At 43.3% G+C, this 27,421-nt stretch overlaps 1 protein-coding gene across 11 annotated transcripts in view; it reads left to right on the top strand.

The window, feature by feature from the left end:
- The first annotated feature begins 4,012 nt into the window (after positions 1-4,012).
- The window catches only part of dpep2 (dipeptidase 2), a 73,117-nt gene continuing 49,708 nt past the window's right edge, over positions 4,013-27,421 (top strand). Inside the window, exons 1-4 of one of the 11 annotated variants that reach the window (XM_043707021.1) lie at positions 17,309-17,467; positions 17,732-18,459; positions 23,167-23,365; positions 24,165-24,291. In XM_043707021.1, coding sequence (XP_043562956.1) covers positions 18,366-18,459; positions 23,167-23,365; positions 24,165-24,291 — 420 coding nt within the window. In that variant the 5' untranslated portion in view covers positions 17,309-17,467; positions 17,732-18,365. The other 10 variants (XM_043707025.1, XR_006314146.1, XM_043707022.1 and 7 more) reach the window with 10 other exon arrangements.

The raw sequence follows: 27,421 nt of genomic DNA, 5'->3' as shown, positions 1-27,421 counted from the left end.
CTTTGAGCCAGTTCTGTATCCAAATGGCTAGTTCTCCCTGTATTCCATGAGATCTAACCTTGCTAACCAGTCTCCCATGGGGAACCTTGTCAAATGCTTTATTGAAATCCATATAGATCACATCTACTGCTCTGCCCTCATCAATCCTCTTTGTTACTTCTTCAAAAAACTCAATCAAGTTTGTGAGACATGATTTCCCACGCACAAAACCATGTTGAATAAGTCTTTGCCTTTCCAAATACGTGTACATCCTGTCCCTCAGGATTCCCTTCAACAACTTGCACCGACATTAGGTGATTAATTAAACTTATTTAAATTGAAACAATATACATTTGTATCTTCTATAACACAATGATTGCATTATTGTGCAACTCTGTGTTATTAGAAACATCGTGCTATAGAAACTGTGCTTAAAGTGTTGGCGATGTGATTGCATTACAGCTAACACACATTTTAAAAGTTTGCGCATTAGAAATAGTGTCCCACAATTGTCAATCATGTTACAGTAAATTCATGTTAACAAAATGCGCGTTACAGCAGAGCGACTTGTACAAAGTAGTGGGGAAGGAGGATGCCACTAAAGTGTGATGTTCATTAGAACTTCAAGGGCCAAATGGTTGTCTTCAGTACATCAGAATTCTGTTATTCTGTGACTTATGTTCCGGGACCCTCAACTTCTTAAGCTGATAGGTGGCACACTACTTCTACTCTGGATATCTACTCAACAGAGCTCCTCCAGAGCAATGGAGTTGTTCCTTCTGGTCAGGCAGCATCCAAGGAGTAGGAAAATCAATGTTTCCAGCCGGAGCCATTCATCAGGAATGAGGCTGGGAGCTTTGGGGGTGGAGAGGTAAATGGGAGGGGGCTCGTGCTAGGGAGAAGTCAGCTGAGAGTGCAATAGGTGGATGGAGGTGGGGGTAATGGTGATAGGTCAGAGAAGAGGATGGAGTGAATAGGTGGGAAGGAAGATTGACAGATGGGACAGGTTATGAGGATGGTGCTGACCTGGAAGGTTAGAACTGGGGTAAGGTGGAGTGAAGGGAAGTGAGGTGGTGAAGTCCACATTGATGACCTGGGGTTGAAGGGTCCCAAGTGGAAGATAAGGCATTCTTCCTCCAGGTGTCAGGTGGTGAGGGAGTGGAAATTGAGGAGGCCCAGGACCCGCATGTCCTCGGCAGAGTGGGAGTGGGAGTTGAAATGTTCGGCCACGGGGCAGTGGGGTTGATTGGTGCGGGTGTCTCGGAGATGATCTCTAAAGCGCTCTGCGAGAAGGCGTCCAGTCTACTCAATGTATAGGGGACCACATCGGGAGCAACGGATACAACAAATGACTTGTGTGGAAGTGCAGGTGAAACTTTGATGGATGTAGGAGGCTCCTTTGGGGCCTTGGATGGAGGTGAGGGGGAAAGTGTGGGCACAGGTTTTGCAATTCCTGCGGTGGCATGGGAAGGTGCCAGGAGGGGAGGGTGGGTTGTTAGGGAGCATGGACCTAACCAGGTAGTCACAGAGGAACGGTCTTTGCGGAAAGCGGACGGGGTGGGAAGGGAAATATATCCCTGGTGGTGGGTCTGTTTGTAGGTGGTGGAAATGTCGACAGATGATGCAATTTATGTGGAGGTTGGTGAGGTGGAAGGTGAGGACTACAGGGGTGCTGTCCTTGTTGCGGTTGGACGGGTGGGGTTCAAGGGTGGAGGTGCAGGGCAGGCGTTGGAAGGCATCTTCGACCACGTGGGTGGAGAAATATTGGTTTTTAAAGAAGGAGGCCATCTGGTGTGTTCTGTGTGAACTGGTTCTCCTGGGAGCAAATACGACGGAGACGAATGAATTGGGAATACAGGATAGCATTTTTGCAGGGAAGAGGTGTAATCCAGGTAGGCGTGGGAGTAGGTGTGTTTGTAAAAAAAATGTCAGTGTTGAGTCGATCCTGGTGGATGGAGATGGAGAGGTCTAGGAAGGGGAGGGAGGTGTCAGAGATGGTCCAGATCAATTTAAGGTTGGGGTAGAATGTGTTGGTGAAGTTGATGAACTGCTCGATCTCCTCGTGGGAGCATGAGGTGGAGCCGATACAGTCATCAATGTAGTGGAGGACAAGGTGGGAGGTGGTGCCGGTGTAACTTCAGAAGATGGTCTGTTCTACGTAGCCAACAAAGAGACAGGCATAGCTGGGGCCCATGGCTACCACTTTCGTCTGGAGGAAGTGGGAGGATTCGAAGGAGAAATTGTTGAGGGTAAGGACCAGTTTAGCCAAACGAATCAGAGTGTCAGTGGAAGGGTGGGGACGTCGGGAGAGGAAGAAACAGAGGGCTTGGAGGCCCTGGTCGTGGTGGATGGAGGTGTAAAGGGATTGGATGTCCATGTTGAAAATGAGGCATTGGGGGCCGGGGAAATGGAAGTCCTGGAGGAGGTGGAGGGCGTGGGTGGTGTCCCGAATATATGTGGGGAGTTCCTGGACCAGGGTACATAGGACAGTATTGAGGTAGGTGGAGATGAGTTCAGTGAGGCAGGAGCAAGCTGAGATGATGGATTGGCCGGGGTAATCAGGCTTGTGGATCTTGGGTCGATGGTAGAATCGGGTGGTGCGGGGTTCCCGAAATATAAGATTGGAAGCTGTGGGTGGAAGATCCCCGGAGATGATGAGATTGTGTATGGCCTGGGAGATGACCCATCGTCTCAGCCAGCTCCTGCCCACCGAACTCATCTACATCTACCAGGGCCTCCAAGTCCTCTGTTTCTTCCGACCCTTCAACCCCAGGGCATCGATGTGGACTTCACCAGTTTCCTCATTTCCCCTCCCCCACCTTACCCCAGTTCCAACCGCCCTCATGACCTATCCCACCTGTCAATCTTCCTTTCCACCTATCCGGTCCATCCTCCTCTCCGACCTATCACCTTCACCCCTACCTCCATCCACCTGTTACACTCTCAGCTACCTTCTCCCCAGCCCCATCCCCCTCCCATTTGTCTCTCAACCCGCGAGGGTCCCAGCCTCATTCCTGATGAAGGGCTCTGGCCCGAAACATCAATTTTCTTGCTCCTCGGATGTTGCCTGACCTGCTGTGCTTTTCCCGCAACACACTCTCAACTCTGATCCACTGTCTCTTTGTTCCTTCTGGATGGTAATAGAGTATAATTTTCATTATTCATTCCAAGGATATGCACTTCTCTGGCTAGGCCAGAATTTTCTGTGCAATCCAAATCACTTGAGAAAGTGATGAGCTGCTTTTCTGAACCATTGCAGTCCAGGTGGTGTATGCACATCCACGACACTGATAGGCAGCAGGTTCCAGGAATTTCACCCAGTGGCAGTGAGGGAACGGTGATATTTTTCCAAATGAGGCTAATGAAGGGGACATGTAGATGGTGGTTCTCTTGTGAGCCTGCTGCTCTTGTCCCTTTAGGTGATAGGAGTAGACAGTTTAAAGGCTGCTGCTGAAAGAAGCTCGGTGGGTTGCTACAGTTAGGGTACAGTTAATCTATTGAGCTGCTGTGTCCTGAACATAAGCTCTCTTAATTAACTTGCTGTATGTATGGGCGTGAGTTCCACATTGAAATCAAGAGATATATCATGAGTAAACAACTCTCTCTGCTTATCTTTTATTTGTTGCAGTGGTTCAGAATCAAATGGCGCTGAGGACTGTTGCAGAATGAAGGAATTGAAACTGTTTTCAGGATAATATCCTGTATGGTACACTGCTTGTGGTTATGCAGCAGCTGCACAGTGAGGAAGTGGAATCTAGTTCATGATTATGGTCATTAGAAGCCAATTGCCTCACTACCCAGGGCCTTGTCAAGGAATTTTACAAAGTGCTGCTCCTGGGCCAACCAACTTCAGCTGCTTTATCAATGACTTTCTCTCCACCTTAAGCTCAGATCTGGAGCTGTTCACTGATGATTACACAGTGGTCAGCACACATCACAGCCTCTCTGATGCTGAAGTCATCCGTATCTGTACGCAGCACAATCTAGGCTACATTCATGCTTGGATTGATAAGTGATAAGTCCTTGACAATGATTACCTCCAGCAGGAGAGAAAGCAGGATGAACTCAGGTTGTTTTTCATGAATTCAGTGAAGATATTGCCACTTGACAGGAGTGCCTGAAGCAACTTGCATATAAAACAGTTCAGTCTGGTTGAAGAAGCCACTCGAACATTGGGTGAAGTCCAAAGCAAGGCTGAAAGAAGTGCCAAGTCTTCAATAACAGGTAGAAAATGATAACACAGACAGCACACCACTCAGGAGATGATTGTCAGAAATAATTACCGGTAATGACGGTCTGTTGAAAGAACTTAAGCAGGATGTATAGGAAACCAAACAAGCACTGAAACAACTAACAGAGGGGGGTCAGGCTTTCAAGAGAACAAAAGAACACTCGACAAACAGGAACGATGGACAATATCATGATGACCCTGAAATTCAACAGCACCTCCAGATATATTTAGATCTGATGTTAGTGGTGTATCAGCAGGTTGCCTACGTATTATAACAGGCTCATAGTCTTATTTGTAATTGCAAATTGTTAAAATTTCTTTTGGAAAAGTGGAAAGGTTTTATGTGTAACTTTATCAATAAGAGGCTGCACCTCTAACAACTCCAAGTGTTGTGTATATATAAGGCAATGACTCTACCTGCCAGTCAGTTTAAGTTGTAAAATTCACTTATGGGATGTGGGCAGCATTGGTTGGCCTGCATTTTTATTGTCTGATCCTAATTGTCTTTGAGTAGGTGGTGGTTGCTGCCTTTTTGAACCACTGCAGTCCATATGCTGTAGGTTGACCACAATGCCATAAGGAATGGAATTCCAGAATTTTGACTCAGCAACAGTGAAGGAATGGTGATAAATCTTCAAGTCAGGAATGATGTGTGGCTTAAAGGGGAACTTGCAGGTGATTTTCGGATGTATCTGCTACCCTTGTTCTTCCAGATGGAAGTGGTTGTGGGTTTGGTGAATTTCTGCAGTGTATCTATCCTGTAGATAATAACCACTGCTGTTACTGAACATCAGTGGTGGAGAGAGTGGGTGCTTGTGATGTGGAGCCAATCAAGTGGGCTGCTTTGTCCTGGATGATATCAAGTTTCTTGAGCATTGTTGGGACTGCACTCATCCAGACGAGTGAGGAGTATAGCATCACATTCTTGAGTTGTGCTTTGTACATGGTGAACAGCCTTTGGGGAGTCAGGAGTGGAGTTACTTGCCACAATATTCCAAGCCTCTGACCTGCTCCTGTAGCCACTGTGTTTATATGATGAGTCCGGTTTAATTTCTGATCAATAGTAACCCCAAGGTTGTCCATAATGAAGGATTCGGTGATGGTAACACCATTGAACGTCAAGGGCTGGTGATTAGTCAGTCTCTTATTGGAGATGGTCATTGCCTGGCATTTGTGTGTGTGAATGTTAGTTGCCACTTGTCAGTCCAAGCTTGAAGATTGCCCAGATCTTGTTACATTTGAACACGGACACTTAATGGTAAGGTCCTGGGGAGTGTTGCTGAAGAGAGACCTTGGAGTGCAGGTTCATAGTTCATCGAAAGTGGAGTCTCAGGTAGATAGGATTGTGAAGTATGCTTTCCTTTATTAGTCACAGTATTGAGTATAGGAGTTGGGAGGTCATGTTATGATTATTTAGGACTTTGGTTGAACCACTTTTGGAATATTATGTGCAATTCTGATTTCCCTCCTATAGGAAGGATGTTGTGAAACTTGAAAGGGTTCAGAAAAGATTTACAAGGTTGTTGCCAGATGGAGAGTTTGCGCTACAGGGAGAGGCTGAAAAGGCTGGGGCTGTTATTCCTGGAGCATCTGAGGCTGAGGGGTGACCTTATAGACGTTCATAAAATCATGCGGGGCATTGATAGGGTAAATAGGTAAAGTCTTTTCCCTGAGTTGGCGGAGTCCAAAACTAGAGTGTACTGAGTTGGCGGAGTCCAAAACTAGAGTGTACAAGGATAGGGTGAGGGAGGGAAAGAGTTAGAAGGGACCTAAGGGGCAATTTTTTCACACAGTGGGTGGTGCATGTATGGAATGAGCTGCCAAAGGAAGTCGTGGAGACTGGTACAATTGCAACATTTAAAAGACATTTGGATGGTTACATGAGTAGGAAGGGTTTACAGGGATATGGGCAAGTGCTGGCAAATGGGACTAGATTAAATTAGGATATTTGGGTTGGCATGGACGAATTGGACCGAAGGGTCTGTTTCTATGCTGCATATCTCTATGACTCTATGGACCAATTCAATGTCTGAGGAGTTGAAAATGGTGCTGAACATTTTGTAATCATCAGTGAACATCCCCATTTTTAATCTTATGATGGAGGGAAGATCATTGATTAAGCATTTGAAGTAAGTTGGGTCTAGGACACTACCCTGAGGAATTCTTGCAGAGAGCGTCCTGGGGCTGAGATGACTGACCTCCAACAACTACTACCATCTTCCTGTGGGGTAGATATCACCCCAGCCAGCAGAGATACCCATAGACACTAGTTTTGCTAGGCCTCTTTGATGCCACACTTGGTCAAGTGGTCCTTGATGTCAAGGGCTGTCGCTTTCACTTCACCTGGACAGCACATTGGATGCGCAATCAGTCTGCACTCAAACTAGTTGCTCTGCTGTAATATTTGTTTCATAAGTTATCATGTATTTTTCTGTTATAAGTGAACTAAAACATGGAGTTAATCAACCCTGAGATAACAATGGCAAAAGGCAGCATAAGAACATCATCACCTGCAATTCGCCTCCAAGTCACACACTAGTGGTGATTTAGAATTATATCATCATCTCTTCACTCTCAGTGGGTCAAAATCCTGGAACTCACACCCTCACAGTATTGGAGATGTACCTACACCATGTAGCCCGCAATAGTTCAAGAATGCAATTCTCCACTACCTTCTCAAGGACAGTTTGGTGCTGGGTAAATAAGGCCTTGTCAATGATGCCCTCATTCTCTGAAAGAAGATGACCAAGATGACACAAACTGCATGCAAAGCATTGCATATGCACTCAATGGCCATCAGAGTAAACTCTTGTACATGCTGTCGGTTTTGACTTTGGTAAAAGAGAATTGGATCGAATTGTTTCTCTTTGGAAATTGACTCAGTGCCTCCGTAATGCAACAGAATACTCTGCTGAATATTACCTTTCTATCTAAAAGCAGCCTGGGAGGAATCAGATGTCTGAAATTTAAGAGTCAATTTGCCTTGATAGCCACAAGTAATGTTACTCTTGTTCTGCTTTGAACTTGTAAGTATGGCTATGGCAGTTCCTGGACTTCAGTCAGAATCTTTTTCATTCTGTGTTTGGTTCTTACTGGAGTTGATTTCAGAGAATTGTTCTCTGAAGACACTCAGCAGATTTTATCTCCTGTCATGTTGAGATTTATTGTGTTTTTCCTACCTATTCTGTGAAACCTCTCTTTCTCCCAGGTGTGACCAATTCTCAAAGGAGGGTCTACGAGGTTATGCAAATTTGAGAAGCTACATGTTTCGGCAATCTTTCAGTGCACAGACATGAATGCTTGACACATTTCTCATCAGAAGTGTACATGAAGGTGCCCTATTTTGAGCATTTTGTGACCATGTAATGCCAAAGAATGGCAGAGGGTCAAATGGGGGAGAACAGAGTCCAACTAGTCACAACTATCTTTATGTAATAGATGGACAAGATTTCGAGATCCGTTATTTTAAGATTGGTGAGAGATGCTCCAATGTCAGTATTTTTTGTTCAACTACCGATGTTCAACGGCAGGCTCATTGTTGAGAACCATTCACTTATAATTGCACAGATCCAATCTATTTGCCAAATTTTAATGTATTTTGCTCAAACTCATGATTCGCAGGTGGTCCTACTTTGGAAGCAGATTGTTTGTGGTCTGAAAGCTATGAGCTGCAATAGTGGTAGATGTTATGCTGGGCCTATACTGGTGTGTATATATATATATAACTGGTTAGCCCAACCAGTTCCTTGTTCTGACTTGTGTTCTTCCTTAAACTCACCATTTACAACCTGCAGAGTGTCAGTATCTTTGTGATGCTTGGCAGAAACACTGAGTAATGCAGGCTGTGGTATCGAGCCATTTCATCAAGGACTCTCTGCTTTTCCAACCCCCAAGAAATTGGAGATGGACTAAACATTGGTCAAGGGCTTCTCAACTACAACCTTCACTGAACGAGGCTGTCAAGTGTAGTTATTGAAATTGTGTCTGCCTGTGCGGAAATCCAAGACAAATTGACATGAATACCTAGCTATCAGTGAACAACATACTTCTGCTCCCACTCACTGAACTTCCCCTGATCTGTGTCAACTAAGAAATTTAATGAGAAATTAATCAATGTGCCACAACAAGACTCATTAGAGACAAAAGATCTGCAGATTCTCGAATCCAAAATACACAGACAGGAGGCTGGAAGAACACAACGAGCCAGGCAGCATCAGGAGGTGGAGAAGTCGATGTTTCGGGTGTAACCTTTCCTCAGGACTGGGGGTAGGTGTGGAGGGAGCTGCAGATAAAGGGGGTGGCAGGGCGGGCTGGTGAGGTGGGGATAGGTGAAGGCAGGTAGAGGTACGACCTGGTTGGTCGATAGAAGGAATGATTCTGGTAGGTGGCTGGGAGCAGTGGAGGGGAGGGGGAAGGACTGGGAAGGGAGTCGGGGGAAGGAAAGGAAGTTATTTGAAATTGGAGAACTCAATGTTGAGTCCTCCGAGCTGTAGGCTGCCCAGGTGGAAGATGAGGTATTCCTCCATTTTGCACTGTTTCATTTTGGCAATGGAGGAGGCCATGTCGAAAGGGTGTGGGAAGGGGAAATTAAGTGGGCGGTGACTGGGTGGTCCTCTGCGGGCCTGGCTGAGTTGCTTGGTGAGCCTTCCCTAAGTTTACGTTTGGTCTCCCCGATGTAGAGAAGACCATATTGGGAGCACCTGATGCAGTAAACAAGGTTGGAAGAGAGGCAGGTGAACCTCTGTCTCACCTGGAAGAACTGTTTGGGGCCCTAGATGGAGGTGAAGGGCATAGTGTACCAGTGGGTTTTGCATCTTTTCCGATTGCAGGGGAACATACCTGGAGGTTCAGGGAGGGGTTGGTGCAGAGGGTGGTACAAACCAAGGACTGTCAAAGGCAATGATCCTTGAGGGAGGCTGAGAGGGGTGGGGAGGAGAAGATGTTATAAAGTCAGAGATGTTCAGTACAGACACAGACACTGACACTTTGGTCCACCTCGTCCATGCCGACCAGATATCACAACCCAATCTAGTCCCACCTGCCAGCACCCAGTCCATATCCCTACAAACCCTTCCTATTCATATACCTATCCAGATGCCTCTTAAATGTTGCAATTGTACCAGCCTCCACCACTTCCTCTGGCAGCTCATCCCATCCATGTACCACCTTCTACATGAAAAAGTTGCCCCTTAGGTCTCTTTTATATCTTTCCCCTCTCACCCCAAACTTATGCCCTCTAGTTCTGGACTCCCTGACCCTAGGGAAATGACCTTGTCTATTTATTCTATCCATGCCCCTCATGATTCCATAAACTTCTACAAGATCTCCCCTCAGCCTCCGACGCTCCATGGAAAACAACCCCAGCCTATCCAACCTCTCCCTATAGCTCAAATCCTCCAACCCTGGCAACATCCTTGTAAATATTTTTTGAACCCTTTCGAGTTTCACAACATCCTTCCAATAGGAAGGAGACCAGAATTGCACACAATATTCCAAAAGTGGCCTAACTAACGCCCTGTACAGCTGGAACATGACCTCTCAACTCCTGCCCTCAATACTCTGACCAATAAAGGAAAGCATACCAAATGCCTTCTTCACTATCCTATGTGACTCTACTATCAAAGAGCTATGAACCTGCACTCCAAGGTCTCTTTGTTCAGCAACACTCCCTAGGACTTTACCATTAAGCGTATAAATCCTGCTAATATTTGCTTTCCCAAAATGCAGCACCTCACATTTATCTAAATTAAACTCCATCTGCCACTTCTCAGTCCATTGGCCCATCTGATCAAGATCCTAATGTAATCTGAGGTAACCTTCTTCGCTGTCCACTACACCTCCAATTTTGGTGTCATCTGCAAAATTAGTAATTATACTCTTATGCTCACATCCAAATCATTTATATAAATGACAAAAAGTAGTGGACCCAGCACCGATCCTTGTGGCAATCCACTGGTCACAGGCCTCCAGTCTGAAAAACAACCCTCCACCACCACCCTCTATCTTCTACCTTTGAGCCAGTTCCGTATCCAAATGGTGAATTCTCCCTGTATTCCATGACATCTAACCTTGCTAAACAGTCTCCCATGGGGAACCTTGTCGAGCGCCTTACTGAAGTCCGGATAGATCACGTCTACCACTCTGCCCTCATCAATCCTCTTTGTTACTTCTTTAAAAAACTCAATCAAGTTTGTGAGACATGATTTCCCATGCACAAAGCCATGTTGACTATCTCTAATCAGTCCTTGCCTTTCTAAATGAATGTACATCCTGTCCCTCAGGATTCCCTCCAACAACTTGCCCACCAACAACTTCAGGCTCACTGGTCTATAGTTCCCTGGCTTGTCCTTACCATCTTTCTTAAATAGTGGCACCACATTAGCCAAACTCCAATCTTCTGGCACCTCAGTTATGACAATTGATGATACAAATGCCTTAGTAAGAGGCCCAGCAATCATTTCTCTAGCTTCCCACAGAGTTCTAGGGTACACTGATCAGGTCCTGGGGATTTATCCACTTCCATGCATTTCAAGACATCCAGCACTTCCTCCTCTGTAATATGGACATTTTTCAAGGTGTCACCATATATTTCACTACATTCTATATCTTCCGTGACCTTTTCCACAGTAAACACTGATGCAAAATATTTGTTTAGTATCTCCCCTGCAGCTCCAGACAAAGGCTGCCTTGCTGATCTCTGAAGGGCCCTATTCTCTCCCTCGTTACCCTTTTGTCCTTAATGTATTTGTAAAAACTCTTTGGATTTTCCTTAATTCAATTTGCCAAAACTATCTCAGGTCCCCTTTTTTGCCCTCCTGATTTCCCTCGTAAGTATACTCCTACTGCCTTTATACTCTTCTAAGCATTCACTCAATCTATTCTGTCTATACCTTACACATGCTTCCTTCTTTTTCTTAACCAAACCGTCAATTTCTTTAGTCATTCAGGATTCCCTATACCTACCAGCCTTTCCTTTCACTCGAACAGGAATATACTTTCTCTGGACTCTTGTTATCTCATTTCTGAAGGCTTTCCATTTTCCAGCCATCCCTTTACCTATGAACATCTACCCCCAATCAGCTTTTGAAAATTCTTACCTAATACCATCAAACTTGGCCTTTCTCCAATTTAGAACTTAAAATTTAGGTCTGGTCTATCCTTTTCCATCACTATTTTAATAGAATTATGGTTGCTGGCCCCAAAGTGCTCTCCCACTGACACCTCAGCCCTGCCTTATTTCCCAAGAGTAGGTCAAGTTTTGCATCTTCTCTAGTAGGTACATCCACATACAGAATCAGAAAATATTCTTGTACACACTTAACAAATTCCTCTCCATCTAAACCCTTAACACTATGGCAGTCCCAGTCTGTTTAGAAAGTTTAAATCCCCTACCATAACCATCCTATTATTCTTACAGATAACTGAGTCTCCTTACAACTTTGTTTCTCAATTTCCCACTGACTGTTCGGGGGTCTGTAATACAATCCCAACAAGGTAATCATCCTTTTCTTGTTTCTCAGTTCCACCCAAAGGGCTTCCTTGGATGTATTTCTGGGAATATCCTCCCTCAGTACAGCAGTAATGCTATCCCTTATCAAAAACACCATTCCCCCTTCTCTCTTGCCTCCCTTTCTGTCCTTACTGTAGCATTTGTATCCTGAAACATTAAGCTGCCAGTCCTGCCCATCCCTGAGCCATGTTTTTGTAATTGCTATGATATCCCAGTCCCATGTTCCTAACCATGCCCTGAGTTCATCTGCCTTCCCTGTTCGGCCCCTTGCATTGAAATAATGCAGTTATATTTATCAGTCCTGTCGTCTTCGCTGCTTTGTCCCTGCTTGCCCTGATTGTTTGACTCACTCCTTTCCTCAATAGTACCAGTTTCAGATTGATCTCTTTCCTCACAATCTCCCTGGGATACCCTTCCTCCCCCCTTACTAGTTTAAATCCACCTGAGCAGCTCTAGTTCTTGGTGGTGGGGTCTAGTTAAAGTTGTCGGAAGTGTTTAAGGATGATGCGTAAGATTCGGAGGCTGGGGTGTGGTAGGTGAGAATCAGGGGACTCTGTCTTTATTGCATTGGGAGGGGGGTTTAAGAGCAGTGGAATGGGGAATGGAGGTGGTGCAGCGGAGGGCTATCTGGATGATGGCAGGAGGAAAAGCACATTGTTCAAAATAGGTGGAAATCTGATATGCTCGCGAATGGAATGTCTCCTCATCCGAGCAGATGTGGTGGAGGTGAGGCGGAGGAATTGGGAGAATTGGATGGAGTTCTTGCAGGATGCTGGGTGGCAGGAGGTCTGGTCCAGGTATTTATGGGAGTCTGAAAGCTTGTAGTAAACGTCCATCTGGAGACTATCACCAGAGATGGAAATGGAGAGGTCAAGAAAAGGGAAGGAGGTGTCCGAGTTGGACCAACTGAATTTGAGGGCAGGGTGGTTCATTATATGTTGTAAAGGACAAATGTATTGACATCATGGCCAGTGAGTCAGATGAAGTCACTGACCAGCGAATTTGTTTCAATCAAATTAGGGAAATTCTTATCGCAATAAGGTTACCACCATTTGTCTATCACAGAAATAAAATAACAACAAACAAAGAAAATTTACAGCCCAGGAACAGGCTCTTCAGCCCTCCAAGCCTGAGCCGATCCAAATGAACTGTCTAAACCTGTCGATCAATTCCTGAACATCTATATCCCTCTACTCTCCACCTACTCATGCATTTATCCAGACGCATCTTAAATAAATCTACCTCTACCACCTCTGCTGGCAACGTGTTCCAAACACCTACCACCCTCTGTGTGAAGTACTTGCCGCGTGTATTTCCCTTAAACTTTTCACCTCTCATGTTGAAAGAATTACCTCTCGTTATTGAATCCTTCACCCTGGGAAAAAGCTTGTCTCTTTCCACCCTGTCTATACCTTTCATGATTTTGTAAACCTCAATCAGGTCCTCCCTCAATCTCCTTTTTTCTATTGAAAATAAACCTAACCTACTCAGCCTTTCTTCATAGCTAGCACCTTCTATACCAGGCAACATCCTCTTAAACCTTCTCTGCACCCTCTCCAAAGCGTCCACATCCTTTTGATAATGTGGCGACCAGAACTGTACACAGTATTCTAAATGTGGCCGAACCAATGTCTTGTACAGTGTTAACATGACTTGCCAGCTCTTATACTCAATACCCCGTCCAATGAAGGCAAGCACACTATATGCCTTCTTGACCCCTCTATCCATCTGTGCAGCAACCTTCGGGGTACAATGGACCTGCAATCCCAGATCTCTCTGCTCATCAACTTTTCCCTAGGCTCTTCTGTTCATTGTATAATTCATTCTAGAATTAGACTTGCCTAAATGCATCACCTCACATTTGTCTGGATTGAAAACCATCTGCCACTTTTCCGCCCAACTCTCCAATCTACCTATATCCTCCTGTATTCTCTGACAGTCCCTTATGCTTTCTGCTACTCTGCCAATCTTCGTGTCATCTGCAAACTTGCTGATCATACCAACAGTGCCCTCTTCCAGATCATTTATGTATATTACAAATATATTACACTGTAATATATTATGTATATTACAGTGGCCCCAGCACTGACTCCTGTGGAACACCACTGGTCCCCTTTCTCCATTTCGAGAAACTCCCTTCAACTACTACTAATCTGTCTCCTGTTGCTCAACCAGTTCTTTATCCACCTAGCTAGAACACCCTGCACACCATATGACTTCACTTTCTCCATTAGTCTACCATGGGGAACCTTATCAAATGCCTTACTAAAGTGCATGTATATGACATCAACAGCCCTTCCTTCATCTATCAAGTTGGTCACTTCCTCGAAGAACTCTATTGAGTTGGTAAGGCACGATCCCCCCACACAAAACCATGTTGCCTATCACTGATAAGCCCATTATTTTCTAAATATAAATAGATCCTATTCCTCAGTATCTTCTCCAGCAACTTTCCCACCACCAACGTCAGGCTCACTGGTCTGTAGTTACCCAGAATATCTCTACTACCCTTCTTGTATAGAGGGACAGCATGAGCAACCCTCCAGTCCTCCAGCACCTCACCTGTATTTAAGGATGTCGCAAAGATATCTGTCAGGGCTCCAGCTATTTCCTCTCTCGCCTCCCTCAGCAACCTGGGATAGATCCCATCCAGTCCTGGGGATTTATCCACCTTAATAACCTCTAGCCTACTCAACACATCTTCTCTACTTATGTCAATGTGATCCAGACTAATCAAACTTCTATCTCTAATCTCAAGATTCATCATGTTCCTCTCCTCAGTGAACACTGATGCAAAGTAATCATTCAGAATCTCACCCATTTTCTCAGGTTCGACACACAGCCTTCCTCTATTATCCTTTAGTGACCAATCCTTTCTCTAGTTACCCGCTTGCTTCTTATATAAAAATAAAATGCTTTGGGATTCTCCTTAATTCTGCTCGCTAAAGCTATTTCATGACCCTTTTTCGCCCACTTGATTCCTCGTTTAAGACTTGTCCTACTCTTCCGATATTCCTCCAGGGCCCATTCTGTTCTCAGCTGCCTAGACCTTATGTATGCTTCCCTTTTCCTCTAGTTGTACAATTTCTCCTGCCATCCATGGTTCACGAATCTTGCCCTTCCTATCCTTTGCCTTCAATGGGACATGCCTATCCGCACTATCTTTAACCTATCTTTGAAAGCCTCCCACACATCAAATGTAGACTTCCCTTCAAATAGCTGTGTCCAATCCACATTTCTGAGCTCCTGCCTAATTTTGATATAATTGGCCTTGACCCAGTTTAGCACTCTTCCTTTAGGACCACTCTCATCTTTGTCTCTGAGTATTCTAAAACTTACAGAATTGTGGACACTGTTCCCAAAGAAATCCCCCAGTACCAGATCCAATATGGCCCCTTCCCTTGTCAGACTATTGACATACTGCTCTAGAAAACTCTCCTGGACGCTTCTTACAAATTCTACCCCATCCAGACCTCTGACGTTAAGTGTATCCCAGTCAATGTTGGGAAAATTAAAATCTCCCATCACCACTACCCTATTGCCTCTACATTTTTCCATAATCTATTAACCTATTTGTTCTTCTATCTCGCACTCACTGTTGGGAGGCCTGTAATACAGCTCCAACAATGTAGTTGCACCCTTCTTATTTCTCAGCTCTACCCATAATGCCTCACTACCCAAGACCGCCATAGTGTCCTCCTTTAGCACAGCCTTGATATCATCCCTGACCAGCAATGCAACTCCACCCCCCTTTTACTTCCCTCCCTGTCCTCTCTAAAGCACCTATATCCTGGAACATTTAATTGCCAATCATCATGCCCTTCCTTCAACCAAGTCTCTGTGGTTGCAATAACATCATATTCCCAGGCACCAATCCAGGCCCTAAGTTCATCTGCCTTACACACTATACTTCTTGCATTAAAGTAGATGCATTTCATGCCACCAGGTTTTTTGCACTCATCTGCTCTCTGTCTACTCTTCCGTTTATTAATGCTATCTTCATAATTCTTACAGTCTCCAGTCTCCACCTCGCTGCCTACTTGTTTTTACTTCTGGTTCCCAGTCTCCTGCCACATTAGTTTAAAACCTCTCTATCAGCAGTAGCAAAAACTCCCCCAAGGACATTGGTTCCAGTCTGGTTCAGATACAGATCATCCATTTTGTAATAGTCCCACCTTCCCCAGAACCGGTCCCAATGCCCAACAAATCTGCCCAAATATAAATTAAGCCCTTACCCTTCCTGGCAGCCCTCGCTTCACTCCACCTTCTCTACTTGCCGCTCTGCCAAAATGTACACACATACAAATGTGAAGATGTAAATGAACACAAAAAAAGGAAATTCTATGTTTCTCACAATGTTGTATTTGTGCAGAAAATTTTTAAAACGATGCAGTTTATGGGGTAAATGTCGCCTGAGTATTAGTCTACAACATATCTCAATGCATGCCTCATTAAGTAGTCTCCACCAGGAATTTATACAAAAGATAATTAAAACTGATGGATAAACAGGTCGAACCAGAACATGTTTTGTAATAATGTGGCAATTTTATTGCTTTTGATAACTTCAAAAATAAATGATTCAATTTGTACCTGCTTCTTTATAGTTCATAGTTTGTTACCCTAGATTATAGCTCCGGTCCTGTCAAACTTAACTTCTTTGAAGGTTACCATTTTCTCTCCTAGTATTTTGAAGTTTCTGTGGCTGTGGGGATTTAATTTGATTTGATTTTATTACTGTGATGTGCACTGAGATAGTGAAAAATATTGTTTTTGAGTGCTATCCAGGCAAAACACACTGTACATAAGTACATCAGGGGTAATAGAACAGAATGAGGAATACAATGTTACAGTGACAGAGGAGGTGCAGAGAAAGATCAACTTCAATATGTGAGAGCTCTGTTTGAAAGTCTGATAACAGCAGGGAAGATGCTGTTCTTGAAGCTGTTGGTATGTGTTTTCAAACTTTTGTATCTTTTACCTGATGGAATAGAATGGAAAAGTGAATAGTCGAGGTGGGAATGGGTCTTTTATTATGGCAGTCAGATGGCAGTGAGAAAGATGGATGGAGTCAATGGAAGGCTGGTTGGTTCGTGCGATGGACTGGGCTGTGTTCACATCTCTGTAATTTCTTGCGGATCTTGGGAAGAGCGGTCACCATATCGAGCAGTGCTGCATCCCGATTGGATACTTTCTACGGTACATCTATACAAATTGGTAAGTGTTTATGCAGCCACTGATATCTGATGGTCCTCTGTGTTTTACAAACATTGATCATTCTTACAGTGTGGCCTTAGATGTTGAGTGTAGTTGGTGGGAAACTTCTGATGAAGGGCTTTTGCCCGTCGATTTTCCTGCTCCTCGGATGTTGCCTGACCTGCTGTGCTTTTCCAGCACCACTCTAATGAACTACTCTGTGGTTCAGCTCTTCTCTCGTTAACATTCCCAATCCAGCAGGGGTCTCGGGTAAGGAGCACTGGGATGAATTCTCTTCTTTGTCAAGGGGCTTGGGGCTAATTCTTGGCTGTTAAACTAATCTCCAATGAAATGTCCAGGGTGCTTTACTTGAGGTCCTCAGGCTCTGTGTTAACACATTAGAGGCATTGCTGCAATAAGTCCTGCTTCGGGGCTGGGCTGAGTGATGTCAGTGGAAATGTAGGCGTTTTACATCGCGGAAACATGCCTTGCAGAGCCCGGGGGTTCACTGACACAGAGAACAGCCAGTGCACAGGAGCAGCGCCTGGGGAAAGGTGAGAGAGAAGGGGTCAGCCCGGTGCTAGTGTGTGAACGGGACAGGTACAGAGGGGGCAGTAACTGACCATATCTTAGTCAAAGCGCGGGCGCTGTGTTTAAAATGACTATTTCAGGCTCTGTCGACGCTCTCTGCCTCTATTTACGGCTCTGTGGTGGCCGGAGAGTAGCTCGCAGAGGGAGTCCAGATAGTTTTACGAAGTTCCGCTACCGCTAACCTAAAAAGAGTTTGAAGTTTATGCCTCCTTTTCTCTCCCCCTCAGAGAACATCTTGTGATGCTGCTTCATCCTTATACTGCAATGCTATGTCAAATTAGAAACGGAGGCTAGCAACTTTGAATGGGACAAAATAGTGGAAAGGTTCAGGCGAGCCGGCTGCTCTGTCGCCTGCCCGGTTACATTTCTGAGTTCACTGCAAGATCTGAACACAAAGTCCGGGAAGACAGTTGCTGGCCCACGCTGATGCTGCAATGCTTTGGGAGAGACATTAAAGCAGGATCGTGCATCTTTCTAGGAAGGAGTATAATCGTGCCCCTTTGAAATAAAACGCAGGAGTTTACTTCTTTAAAAGAAGTCCTGGGATGAGTGTCACTGGCTGTGACAGCGTCTCTCTGCCCGAGGTGGGACAGGTACAGGTAGAGTGTGCAGGGTTTTGACCCAGCCCACAAGGAGCGAACGATGTGATGGCTGGAAGAGCAGTTTGCAGTTCGCATGTACCCGCTGCTCTTGTCCTACAGTTTGCAGATTAGGAAGGTGCTGCTGAAGGGACTTTGGGGAGTTGGTGCAGTGCTCCAGTATAGAACACACGCTGCTGTCGCTGTGCACCGTTGGTGGAGGTATTACATGTGGAAGTGTCGGTGAGTGCACTGACTAATAGGCAGGCTGCCCCCGCACCAGATGGTGTCCGTCCTGGACTGTTGGAGCTGCGCTCATCCAGGCAAATGGAAAGAATGGAGACACGTATGCCAAATGCTGACAAATGGGCCTGCCGGTAGGTCAGATTGGAGTGTCTGGTCGGAGTGGGTGAGTTGGACCAAAGGGTTAGTTTCTGTGCTGTATGGCTTGCTCCTTGTGGATGGTAGGCAGGCTTCGGGGAAGGAAGAAGTGAGTTATTCACTGCAGAATTCCCAGCCTCCAATCTGCTCTTGTAGCCACAAACATTTACGTGGTTTCTCTGGTTAAGTTTCCATTCAGGATGTAGTTCTGCTCGCTGAGCTGGAACCTACATCCAGAACCTCAATCTGAGCTACAAATCTGCTCAAAACTCGCTAAGTTTCTATTCAATGACAACTCTCACAGAATAATCAGATATTTAGTAATGTTGAAATCAAGAGGAGAAGGTTAAATTCTCTCCTGCTGGAGACAGTACATGTCCGGTATTTTGGTGCTGTGAATGTTACTTGTTACATGTCAGGCCAAGCCTGAATGCTGTGTGGTTTTTGCTGCTTCACTTTCTAAGAATGGCAAACGGTGCTGGGCATTATGCAATCACCAGCAAATGTTCTGGTTGAGGGAACGTCATTGATGACGCAGCTTTTGATGGTTGGACTTAGGACATTACCCTAAGGAACTCCTGCAGAAATATCATGAGAGTCAAATAACTGATCACTGTTAGCCACCACTGTTTTCATTTGTACTAGGTATTATTCCAAGCAGTGGAAAGTTTTATTCCCAAGTTCTCGTTGATTCTAAATTTTCCAGGGCTCCTTGATGTCACACTCCATCAATGCTGCTTTGAAGTCAAAGACAGTCTGTCTCACTGTTTGAACCAAGATGGTGATGAGATCAGGAGCTGAATGGCCCTGGTGGAACATAGGCTGAGCAGGTCATTGCTATTTCATTTTCCACCGTAGTGTTAATGTTTGTGGACAACTGATTGAGTGCTAATTGGATTTGTCCTGCCTTTTTGTTGACAGGTCATGCCTGGGGAATCTTCTACATTTGTCAGGTAGATGCTAGAGTTGTGGCTATACTAGAACAGATCAGCTAAGGGCACTGCTAGTTCAGAGTCTTCAGTGCAACTCGTTGAATGTTGTTAGAACCCTAGCCTTTGTGATCGTGAGTTTCTTCTGTTGCTTTTTGATATCATATGGAGTGAACTAAATTGGTTAAAGACTGGCATTTATATAAATGATCTGGATGTGAATATAGAAAGTATGGTTAATAAGTTTGCAGATGACACCAAAATTGATGGTGTAGTAGACAGTGAAGGTTACTTCACATTAAAATGGAACCTTGATCAGATAGGTGGATAGGCCAAGGGGTGACAGATGGAGTTTAATTTAGATAAATGTGAGGTTCTGCATTTTGGAAAAGCAAATCAGAACTGGAGTTATACACTTAATGGTAAGGTCCTGGGGAGTGTTGCCTAACAAAGAGACCAAGGAATGCGGGTTCATAGTTCCTTGAAAGTGGAATCGCTGGTGGACAGGATAGTGAAGAAGCCATTTGGTATGCTTACCTTAATTGGTCAGTGCATTGAGAATAGGAGTTGGGAGGTCATGTTGTGGCTGTACAGGACATTGGTTGGGCTACTTTTGAAAAACTGCATTTAATTCTGGTCTCCCTGCTATAGGAAAGATGTGAAACTTGAAAAGATTTACAAGAATTTTGCCAGGGTTGGAAGGTTTGAGCTACAGAGAAAGGCTGAATATGCTGGGGCTGTTTTCCCTGGAGCTTTGGAGGCTGAGGGGTGACCTTATAGAGGTTTATAAAATCATGAGGGGCATGGGTAGCGTGAATAGCCAACATCCTTTCCCCTAGGTAAGGGCACCCAAAATGAGAGAGCACAGGTTTAGGTCAAGAGGGGAAAGATTTAAAAGGGATCTAAGGGGTAACTTCTTCTCACAGAGGGTGGTGTGTGTATGGCATGAGCTGCCAGAGGAGGTGGTGGAGGCTGGTACAATTACAACATTTAAAAAGCATCTGGATGGGCATATGAATAGAAAAGGTTTAGAGGAATATGGGCCAAACATTGGTAAATGGGACTAGATTAATTTAGGACATCTGGTTGGCATGGATGAGTGGACTGAAGGATCTGTTTTCATGCTGTATGATAAAAAGGCATGACCCTCTCTCACTAGTTTCTCACATGTGGATGAGAAAGGACACCACTTCGACTGGGACAATACATCCATCCTAGGACAAGCCAAACAAAGACATGCACGAGAATTCCTAGAAGCATGGCATTCCAACAAGAACGCTATCAACAAACACATCGAGTTAGACCCCATCTACCACTCCCTGAGAAAAAGAATAGAAAGTGACTTCACCACAGGAAATGACATCACCAAAGGAAATGACATCACTAACCCAAAGAAACCCAAACATATAAATAGAAAGCAGGAAGTTTCAGTATTGCTTTGCATAAAGTCCACTGAAGATGTTACCTAGTAAGGTAATGATATGTCTGGAAATGAACTCAGCGAGCAAACCTACATCCAAAACCTCAACCTGAGCGACAAATCTTCTCAAAACTCGATGTAGAACTCTGACTCAATGATTCTTTAGCCTCTGGTATGCTACAAACCTCAGCATGTGGCTGAAATGGAAGGTTGGTGCAAATGATTCAGCCTTGTTTTTTGCACTGATGTGCTGGACTTTTCCATCATTGATGATGATGAGGTTGTGGCAGTTCTGCAGAGCTTTGATCAATTGCTCGTGGAATTGTTTAGCTCTCTGCTGCATGCTGCTTCTGTTATGTAGCATGTTTGCAGTCTCGTGGTGAAACCATCCGAGATGGGCAACACAATTTTAACTCTGCCTGCTGCTGCTCCTGACTTGCACTCCTGCACTTCTCATTGAACTAGAGCTGATCTGTTGTTGATAGAAAGGGTAGATTGAGGAGTACGTCAAATCACAGGCTACTTATTGTGGTGAGCACAATTCTGTTGTTTATTGCTCCCTGTGCCTCATTGGTGCTCTGTTCTGAACTGTTGAGTCTGTTCAAAATCTATCCCATTTAGCTTATTGGTAATTGCCACACAATATAATGGAGGGTACCCTCAGTGTGTAATTTCTATGGATCTATTTAGAAAACACATCTGGGTGTCTTTGGGATGGCATGGACAGCTGGGCCGAATGCCCCCCTTCTGTGTTGTATCATTTTTCCATGGTTTCTGAAGTTCTATGTTGATGGGACTTTGTCTCCATAAGGACTGTGTGCTGACCATACCTACCAATACTGTCATGATCAGACCCTCTATGACAGGTAGCTAGGTGAGGATGAAGTCTAGCTATTTTCTCCTTTCACTAGTTTTCCCTCACCACCTATTGCAGGCCTTGTCAGAAAAATAACGTTCTTCATGACTTGGCTAGATGATCAGTAATGTACCAAACTACTCTCGGTGGTGGCTATTGAAGTGCCTTACACTGAGTACATTATATGTCTTTATTGCTGTCAGTTCCTGTTCTAACACTGAGGCAAAAAAACACATTAAAAAAAGTCACACAGTGAAGGTACTGGTCATACCAGAGCCCTATTTTGATGTATGTGAAATGAGTTGGATCAGTCTGTGTAACTCACAAGGTTTTTCTTTCTGGGAAAAGGGGCTTGGCATGGAGGAACATGAAAGCCATTAACTGCATGTTTCTTTTGCCATTCTTTGACCTGATACCATGACGCTTCATAGATCTAGAGTCAATATTGAGGGCAATTGCTTGCTGACTGTATGCCACAGTGGGCCATCTTCAGTGGGTCTGTCCTATCGATGGAAAAGGATGTATCCAGTAATGGTGGTGATTGTGTCTGGCACATTTATAAGGTATGATTCGGAGTATGACTATATCAGGCTGTTGCTTGATTAATCGGTGGTTCAGCTCTCCCAATATTGACAGAAGCTCCACAAACGTTTATAATGAGAGCTCTGCCATGTTGATTGGGCCAATGTTCCATTGCCATTCCTGCTACAGAGACCGATTAAATCAAACCAGATAGCCTTCCCCAGGACATTTCAGAGGGCAAGTTAAGAACCAACCATTGTGCTGTTCTGAAGCAACTTGTTGAATAATTCAGGTAAGGACGGTGAATTTTCTTCTCCAAAGGACATTTTTTTTTTGAGGCTAATGACCAGCTTTTTTTAAAAAAAATCCAGATTTACTAATTCATTGAACTTAAAATGTCACCAGTTGCTGCAGTGATTCTGAATTCATGTTCTTGGTGTATACGCCTGAGTTTTCTGGATTGCTACTCCAGTAACATTAGTATTAGTCCACTGTTCCTTATGATGTCCCTACTGTACTGCCTAACATTCATCCATTAAAGAACATTGCTAAAAGTACAATGACATGGTAATCCTTTAAAATTTTGGGATGTTGCAGTGTGTGATTTGACTGCATTATATCCAACATAATGATAGTGGCTGTACTTCACGAAGTTTTATTCACTGTGGAGTGCTTTGAGTCTTGAACAGAACTTTATAAATATGTTTTCCCCATTCTTCTCTCTGAACTGCAGTGAGTAAGCCACACTAGATAAAAGTGAGCATAAATATCCATTAGTCAGTTGGAATCTTCTGGAAACTCTTTTTTTTCCCAATCTCTTCTCCTCCCTCCACCACCCAGTCACAAATACATACATTCACCCTTCAACAAGAAAAAGAAGCAATTATTTCCAGCAGCCTCAGTACAGCATCTGTCTCTGAATGAAAGAGTTGTGGCACAGATTTAATTCTGCACTTGTTTTGTTTTCTCCTCGCAGCTCATTGTGTCCATTGTCATATAGAATGTCACTTATCGTATCTCCCCAATTCTGAGAGCAATATTGTTTCTGGCAAGATGGGTTTCTGGGCACCATTCTACCCAGTTTTATTTCCACTCTTACTACTTTCCACCAGACTGGTGGCCCAAAGAAGCAAGAAAGTAATTGAAATCATGGAATCTGCTCGTTTAATCGATGGGTATGTTCACTATATTTATCTTACTTCCTCACTCAGTATTCACTATTTAGAAAACCTAGTTCACCGCAGTGTAAAATATTTAGAAATGAGAAACAAATTGAAATCCAGCAACAGAGCATGTTAAACTAAATAAAATAAGTAGTAGCATTAACAGAAAGGAACAAAGGCTGATACGGGTAAAGAGAGGTGGAAAAAGGTAGTATTCTTGGTACATAATGGAGCATATTTGAGGCTGGAAGTTCAACTGAGTCAAATAGGGCATCAAGTTTGAATAATCTGCTTTGGTCCAATGGCGACCAATGAAAGTCAGTGGGTAAGGAATAGAGTTCATAACTGAATTTGGTTGGGCAAAATTTATGATTGCAAGTAGTAGCAGACAAGACTATGAGGAATCAGTAGCAGTGGAATGGGGTTGAAAGATAGCGGACTTGAGTGTTGTCAGAATAAATGACATTCTGCTTTTGGGTGAGAATGTAGCTGAGAAATAAAGGGAGCCAAGGATAAATCCTTTGGGTACAAAGGGGAATTGATGTAGTGATAGAAAAAGACCCCTTTGCAGGTTGTTCTCTGCATAGATAGGAATGGAATGAGATAAGATTGACAATTAATAACCAACACATGAAAAATACTTCTGAAATTAAGTCAAAATCATTATTTAAGAAATGATTGCTTTCAGTGATGGGAGACTGTAAGTTGGATGAACAAATATTGGCCAAATACTGTTAACCAGAATCAAAATAATTTAACTTCTACAGGTAGCATTTTGAATAAGCTGATAATTATTTGTTATTGGTCTTAGCCACAATGATTTAGCACTACAACTGAGAAGATACTTTAACAACAACCTGACTGCAGTTGACTTGAAAACTTTGAACAAGACAAATACAAATATTAACAAACTAAAAGAAGGAAATGTAGGAGCCCAGGTATATTTTCTCAATTTTCTTCTTCTGCTTTCCTTTCATTGCTTGTTCCTTCCCCTCTCTCCCTACCTCATGTCAACCCTCTGAGCCACATACCATCCTGAGTTGGATTATATATGGCCCTACCATCAGTGTCGTTGGATCAGAATCCTGGAACACCCTCCCTAACACCATTGTCGGTATATGTACATGAAGTGGACTAAAGTGGCTCAAGAATGCACCTCACCTTCTCAAGGGCAACTTGGGATGAGAAACAAATGCTGACCTGGCCAGAGATGTTCACATCCCATGAATGAATAGAAAAAAAAAGCCTTGTTTTGAACCGAAGTGCCTGGTACATTCTGCAAGGTGTGAATTATGGAGAACATGAAATGGCTGGTAGAGTGCATTGAACTTTCGTAATGAGCAACAATTTTATCATTTCAAATTAACAAGTGCTTTAGTTGAATATTGAAGCTTTAGGCCATGACCTGGCCAAAGCCATTTTACACCTGGCATACGGCAGTTTCATCCCATACTGGGAATGTATTTTCACAATTATTTCATGGCATATGGGCATTACTGCCAGGGCCAGCATTTATTGGCATTCCCTAATTTCCTCAAGACGGTGGCGATGAGTTGCCTTTTCAAATACAATGGAATGGTCTTCCACAGGGCAGTTTGGAAGTTGTAGTGGTGATTATTTTAAATTCTCAGCTGCTTGGTTAATGGCAATCTTTAAAAAACCACTGTGACAGACCTGAATATCTGGACAACTCTAGCCAATGCCATAATGTTAAAAGTAATATTCATGTCAGGCATCAAGAGGTTAAAAGTCTGGAAACGTTTTCTGCAGGTGTTCATCCTGTTCCTTCAAAAATGGATATTTTCACCATTCTAGCTGAATTTGTGATCTTTTTGAGTGAGACTGGTCCATTTAATTCTAAATTATTCACCGTTTTGGGCTGCAGGTTTTGCACAGTGTTGGTCTCTGCTTTACATTTTAGATAGGTTTTGGAGGTGAGATAAGAAGGTGACAGAAAGCAGACAGAGAATTTATTTAGCATTAATTTATAACAAACCATCACAAGTCAGGCAACTGTTTATAGATCTCTACAGGCTTTATTTTCTGCTTTGATTGTAGGCAGTGGAGCATATGGAGATCATCATGAGATCTCTTGTGTACAGCTCTGCACTCTGTTAGGCTGTACTTTGTAATGGGTTCCTTCTCTACCACAACCAGGGATTTTGTTATACTCGTTGTCATACTGTTTCCAGTGCCTTGGTTTCCTTGGTGTTGTGTGATTGTACATGATGTGATGAAGTTAATCCTTGCCTGTTCCAGGGCTGAAATAATTCATGCATACTCTCAGTTAAGGGTCAGTTTAAATCAGTTTGATTTGGTTTTGCAGTTACATGGTTCATTCTTTTAAGCCAGCATAAGGAATTTCAGGTAAATATAATTTTTTCAGTCAAAACATTTACTCAAAGCTTAATGTCCAACATCTAAAATCAAATATTTAGGTAGCGTTTCCACTGAATTAAGGAACATTCAAATAATTTAAGCTGTTCTCCTGGTCAGCAGTCCTGGGTATCCAAAAGTTACATCTCAAGCAAAGTCTCATTGCTTCTTGATACCACTATTTAAAATCTAGGGTTAACAAGATGTAATTATATACTGTAATTTAGTGGTTAAATTCATGGAATCCCAACAGTGTGGAAAGAGGCTATTCAGCTCCTTGAATCTGTACTGAACCTCTGACTCTACACTTAGCCCATTACCCTATCCCTATAACCCCGCATTTACCATGGCTAATTCACTTAATCTGCAAATATTTGGACTGTGGGAGAAATCCATGCAGATATAGGGAGAATGTGCAATTTCCACACAGTCACCTAAGTTTGGAATCAAACCAGGGTCCCTGGCACTGAGGCAGCAGTGCTAATCACTGAGCCATCATGCACCCAAGCTCTTTAGAAAGACATGAGCAGTTTAGAACACGAGATTAATTTCTTGAGGACCCTTAGGGTCTTCTGTTTGCACAATGGAATTCTAACATGATTCTCAATGGTTACAAAATGAAATGTTATGTTAATTCTGTTAGTATAATTTCCTTAGACTATTTAAAATCACTTCAATTAGGGCCTTTATACTTAACAGAAAGTGAAAGGAGACTAGGCACTCCAGTCTAGCTAATTAGTTGCCTAATTGACATCTATTATAACATCAGCTCAAATTATTGAGGCCTGTGCAATTTTAATCTTTTATATTCTGAAATGAAGATCTATAATAACTTTACATTAACAAAAATAGGTAAAAGAATTAGAAGAAACTCGAGTGAAGATTAAAATGGATGCTATCACATTGGAACAAGCAGATAATTTTCTCTATTTAGGATTAAATGATTATAGAATATAGCAGATGTGATGGGGAAGTTCAAAGGATAGAGATAGCCAGAAGTAATTTTAAGGTGAAGGACAAGTTAACAACAAGGAAACTCAAGCTTGTAACAAGAAATAACACTCAAAATGCTACATTCTATCAATGAGCCTGTATGCCTTAGAATTAAGAATTAATAATCTGTGGAAGAAAATAAAAGACATTGAAATGTGGATGTTAAAACATGTGCTAAAAGTTCCATGTACAAAGTTTATGATCAACGAAAAGATACTGAAAATGAAATAGAACTCAAAAAATGACATCCAGAAAACAAAATGTCAGTATTTTGGCCATTTGGTTGGAGTAGAAAAGCTACAGAGATGTCTTCTAGATTGCAAAGTAGAGGTCAGCTGAAAGAGGGTTCAACCCAGACAACGTCGGATGCTGGATGTCACAGGGTGGTTGTAGATAAGTAACTTCATAAGTGAAAATGGCACAAGACAGACCACAACATTCCATGACAGCAGAACCACAGGGAGGAATAACTGCAAGTAGCAGCAGCATTTCACTGTGAATCACTTTAAGTATACACATTACTGAGTGAATTACCAACTGCAAAAGAAAGAGTTTTAATTAACCTTTATTTATGATGGAAGGGTGTGGATGAGAATTCAACAAAAATGTGATGTTGATGTTTTACAAATGGAATTAGAATTTTGAGTAAAGGAGTGAACAGAAATTATAACAGAAAATAAACTTTACTCCAGTTTAAGT

The sequence above is a fragment of the Chiloscyllium plagiosum genome, chromosome 17, assembly GCF_004010195.1.
Source record: "Chiloscyllium plagiosum isolate BGI_BamShark_2017 chromosome 17, ASM401019v2, whole genome shotgun sequence".
Lineage (NCBI taxonomy): Eukaryota > Metazoa > Chordata > Chondrichthyes > Orectolobiformes > Hemiscylliidae > Chiloscyllium > Chiloscyllium plagiosum.
This window is presented reverse-complemented; position numbering and strand designations above follow the sequence as displayed.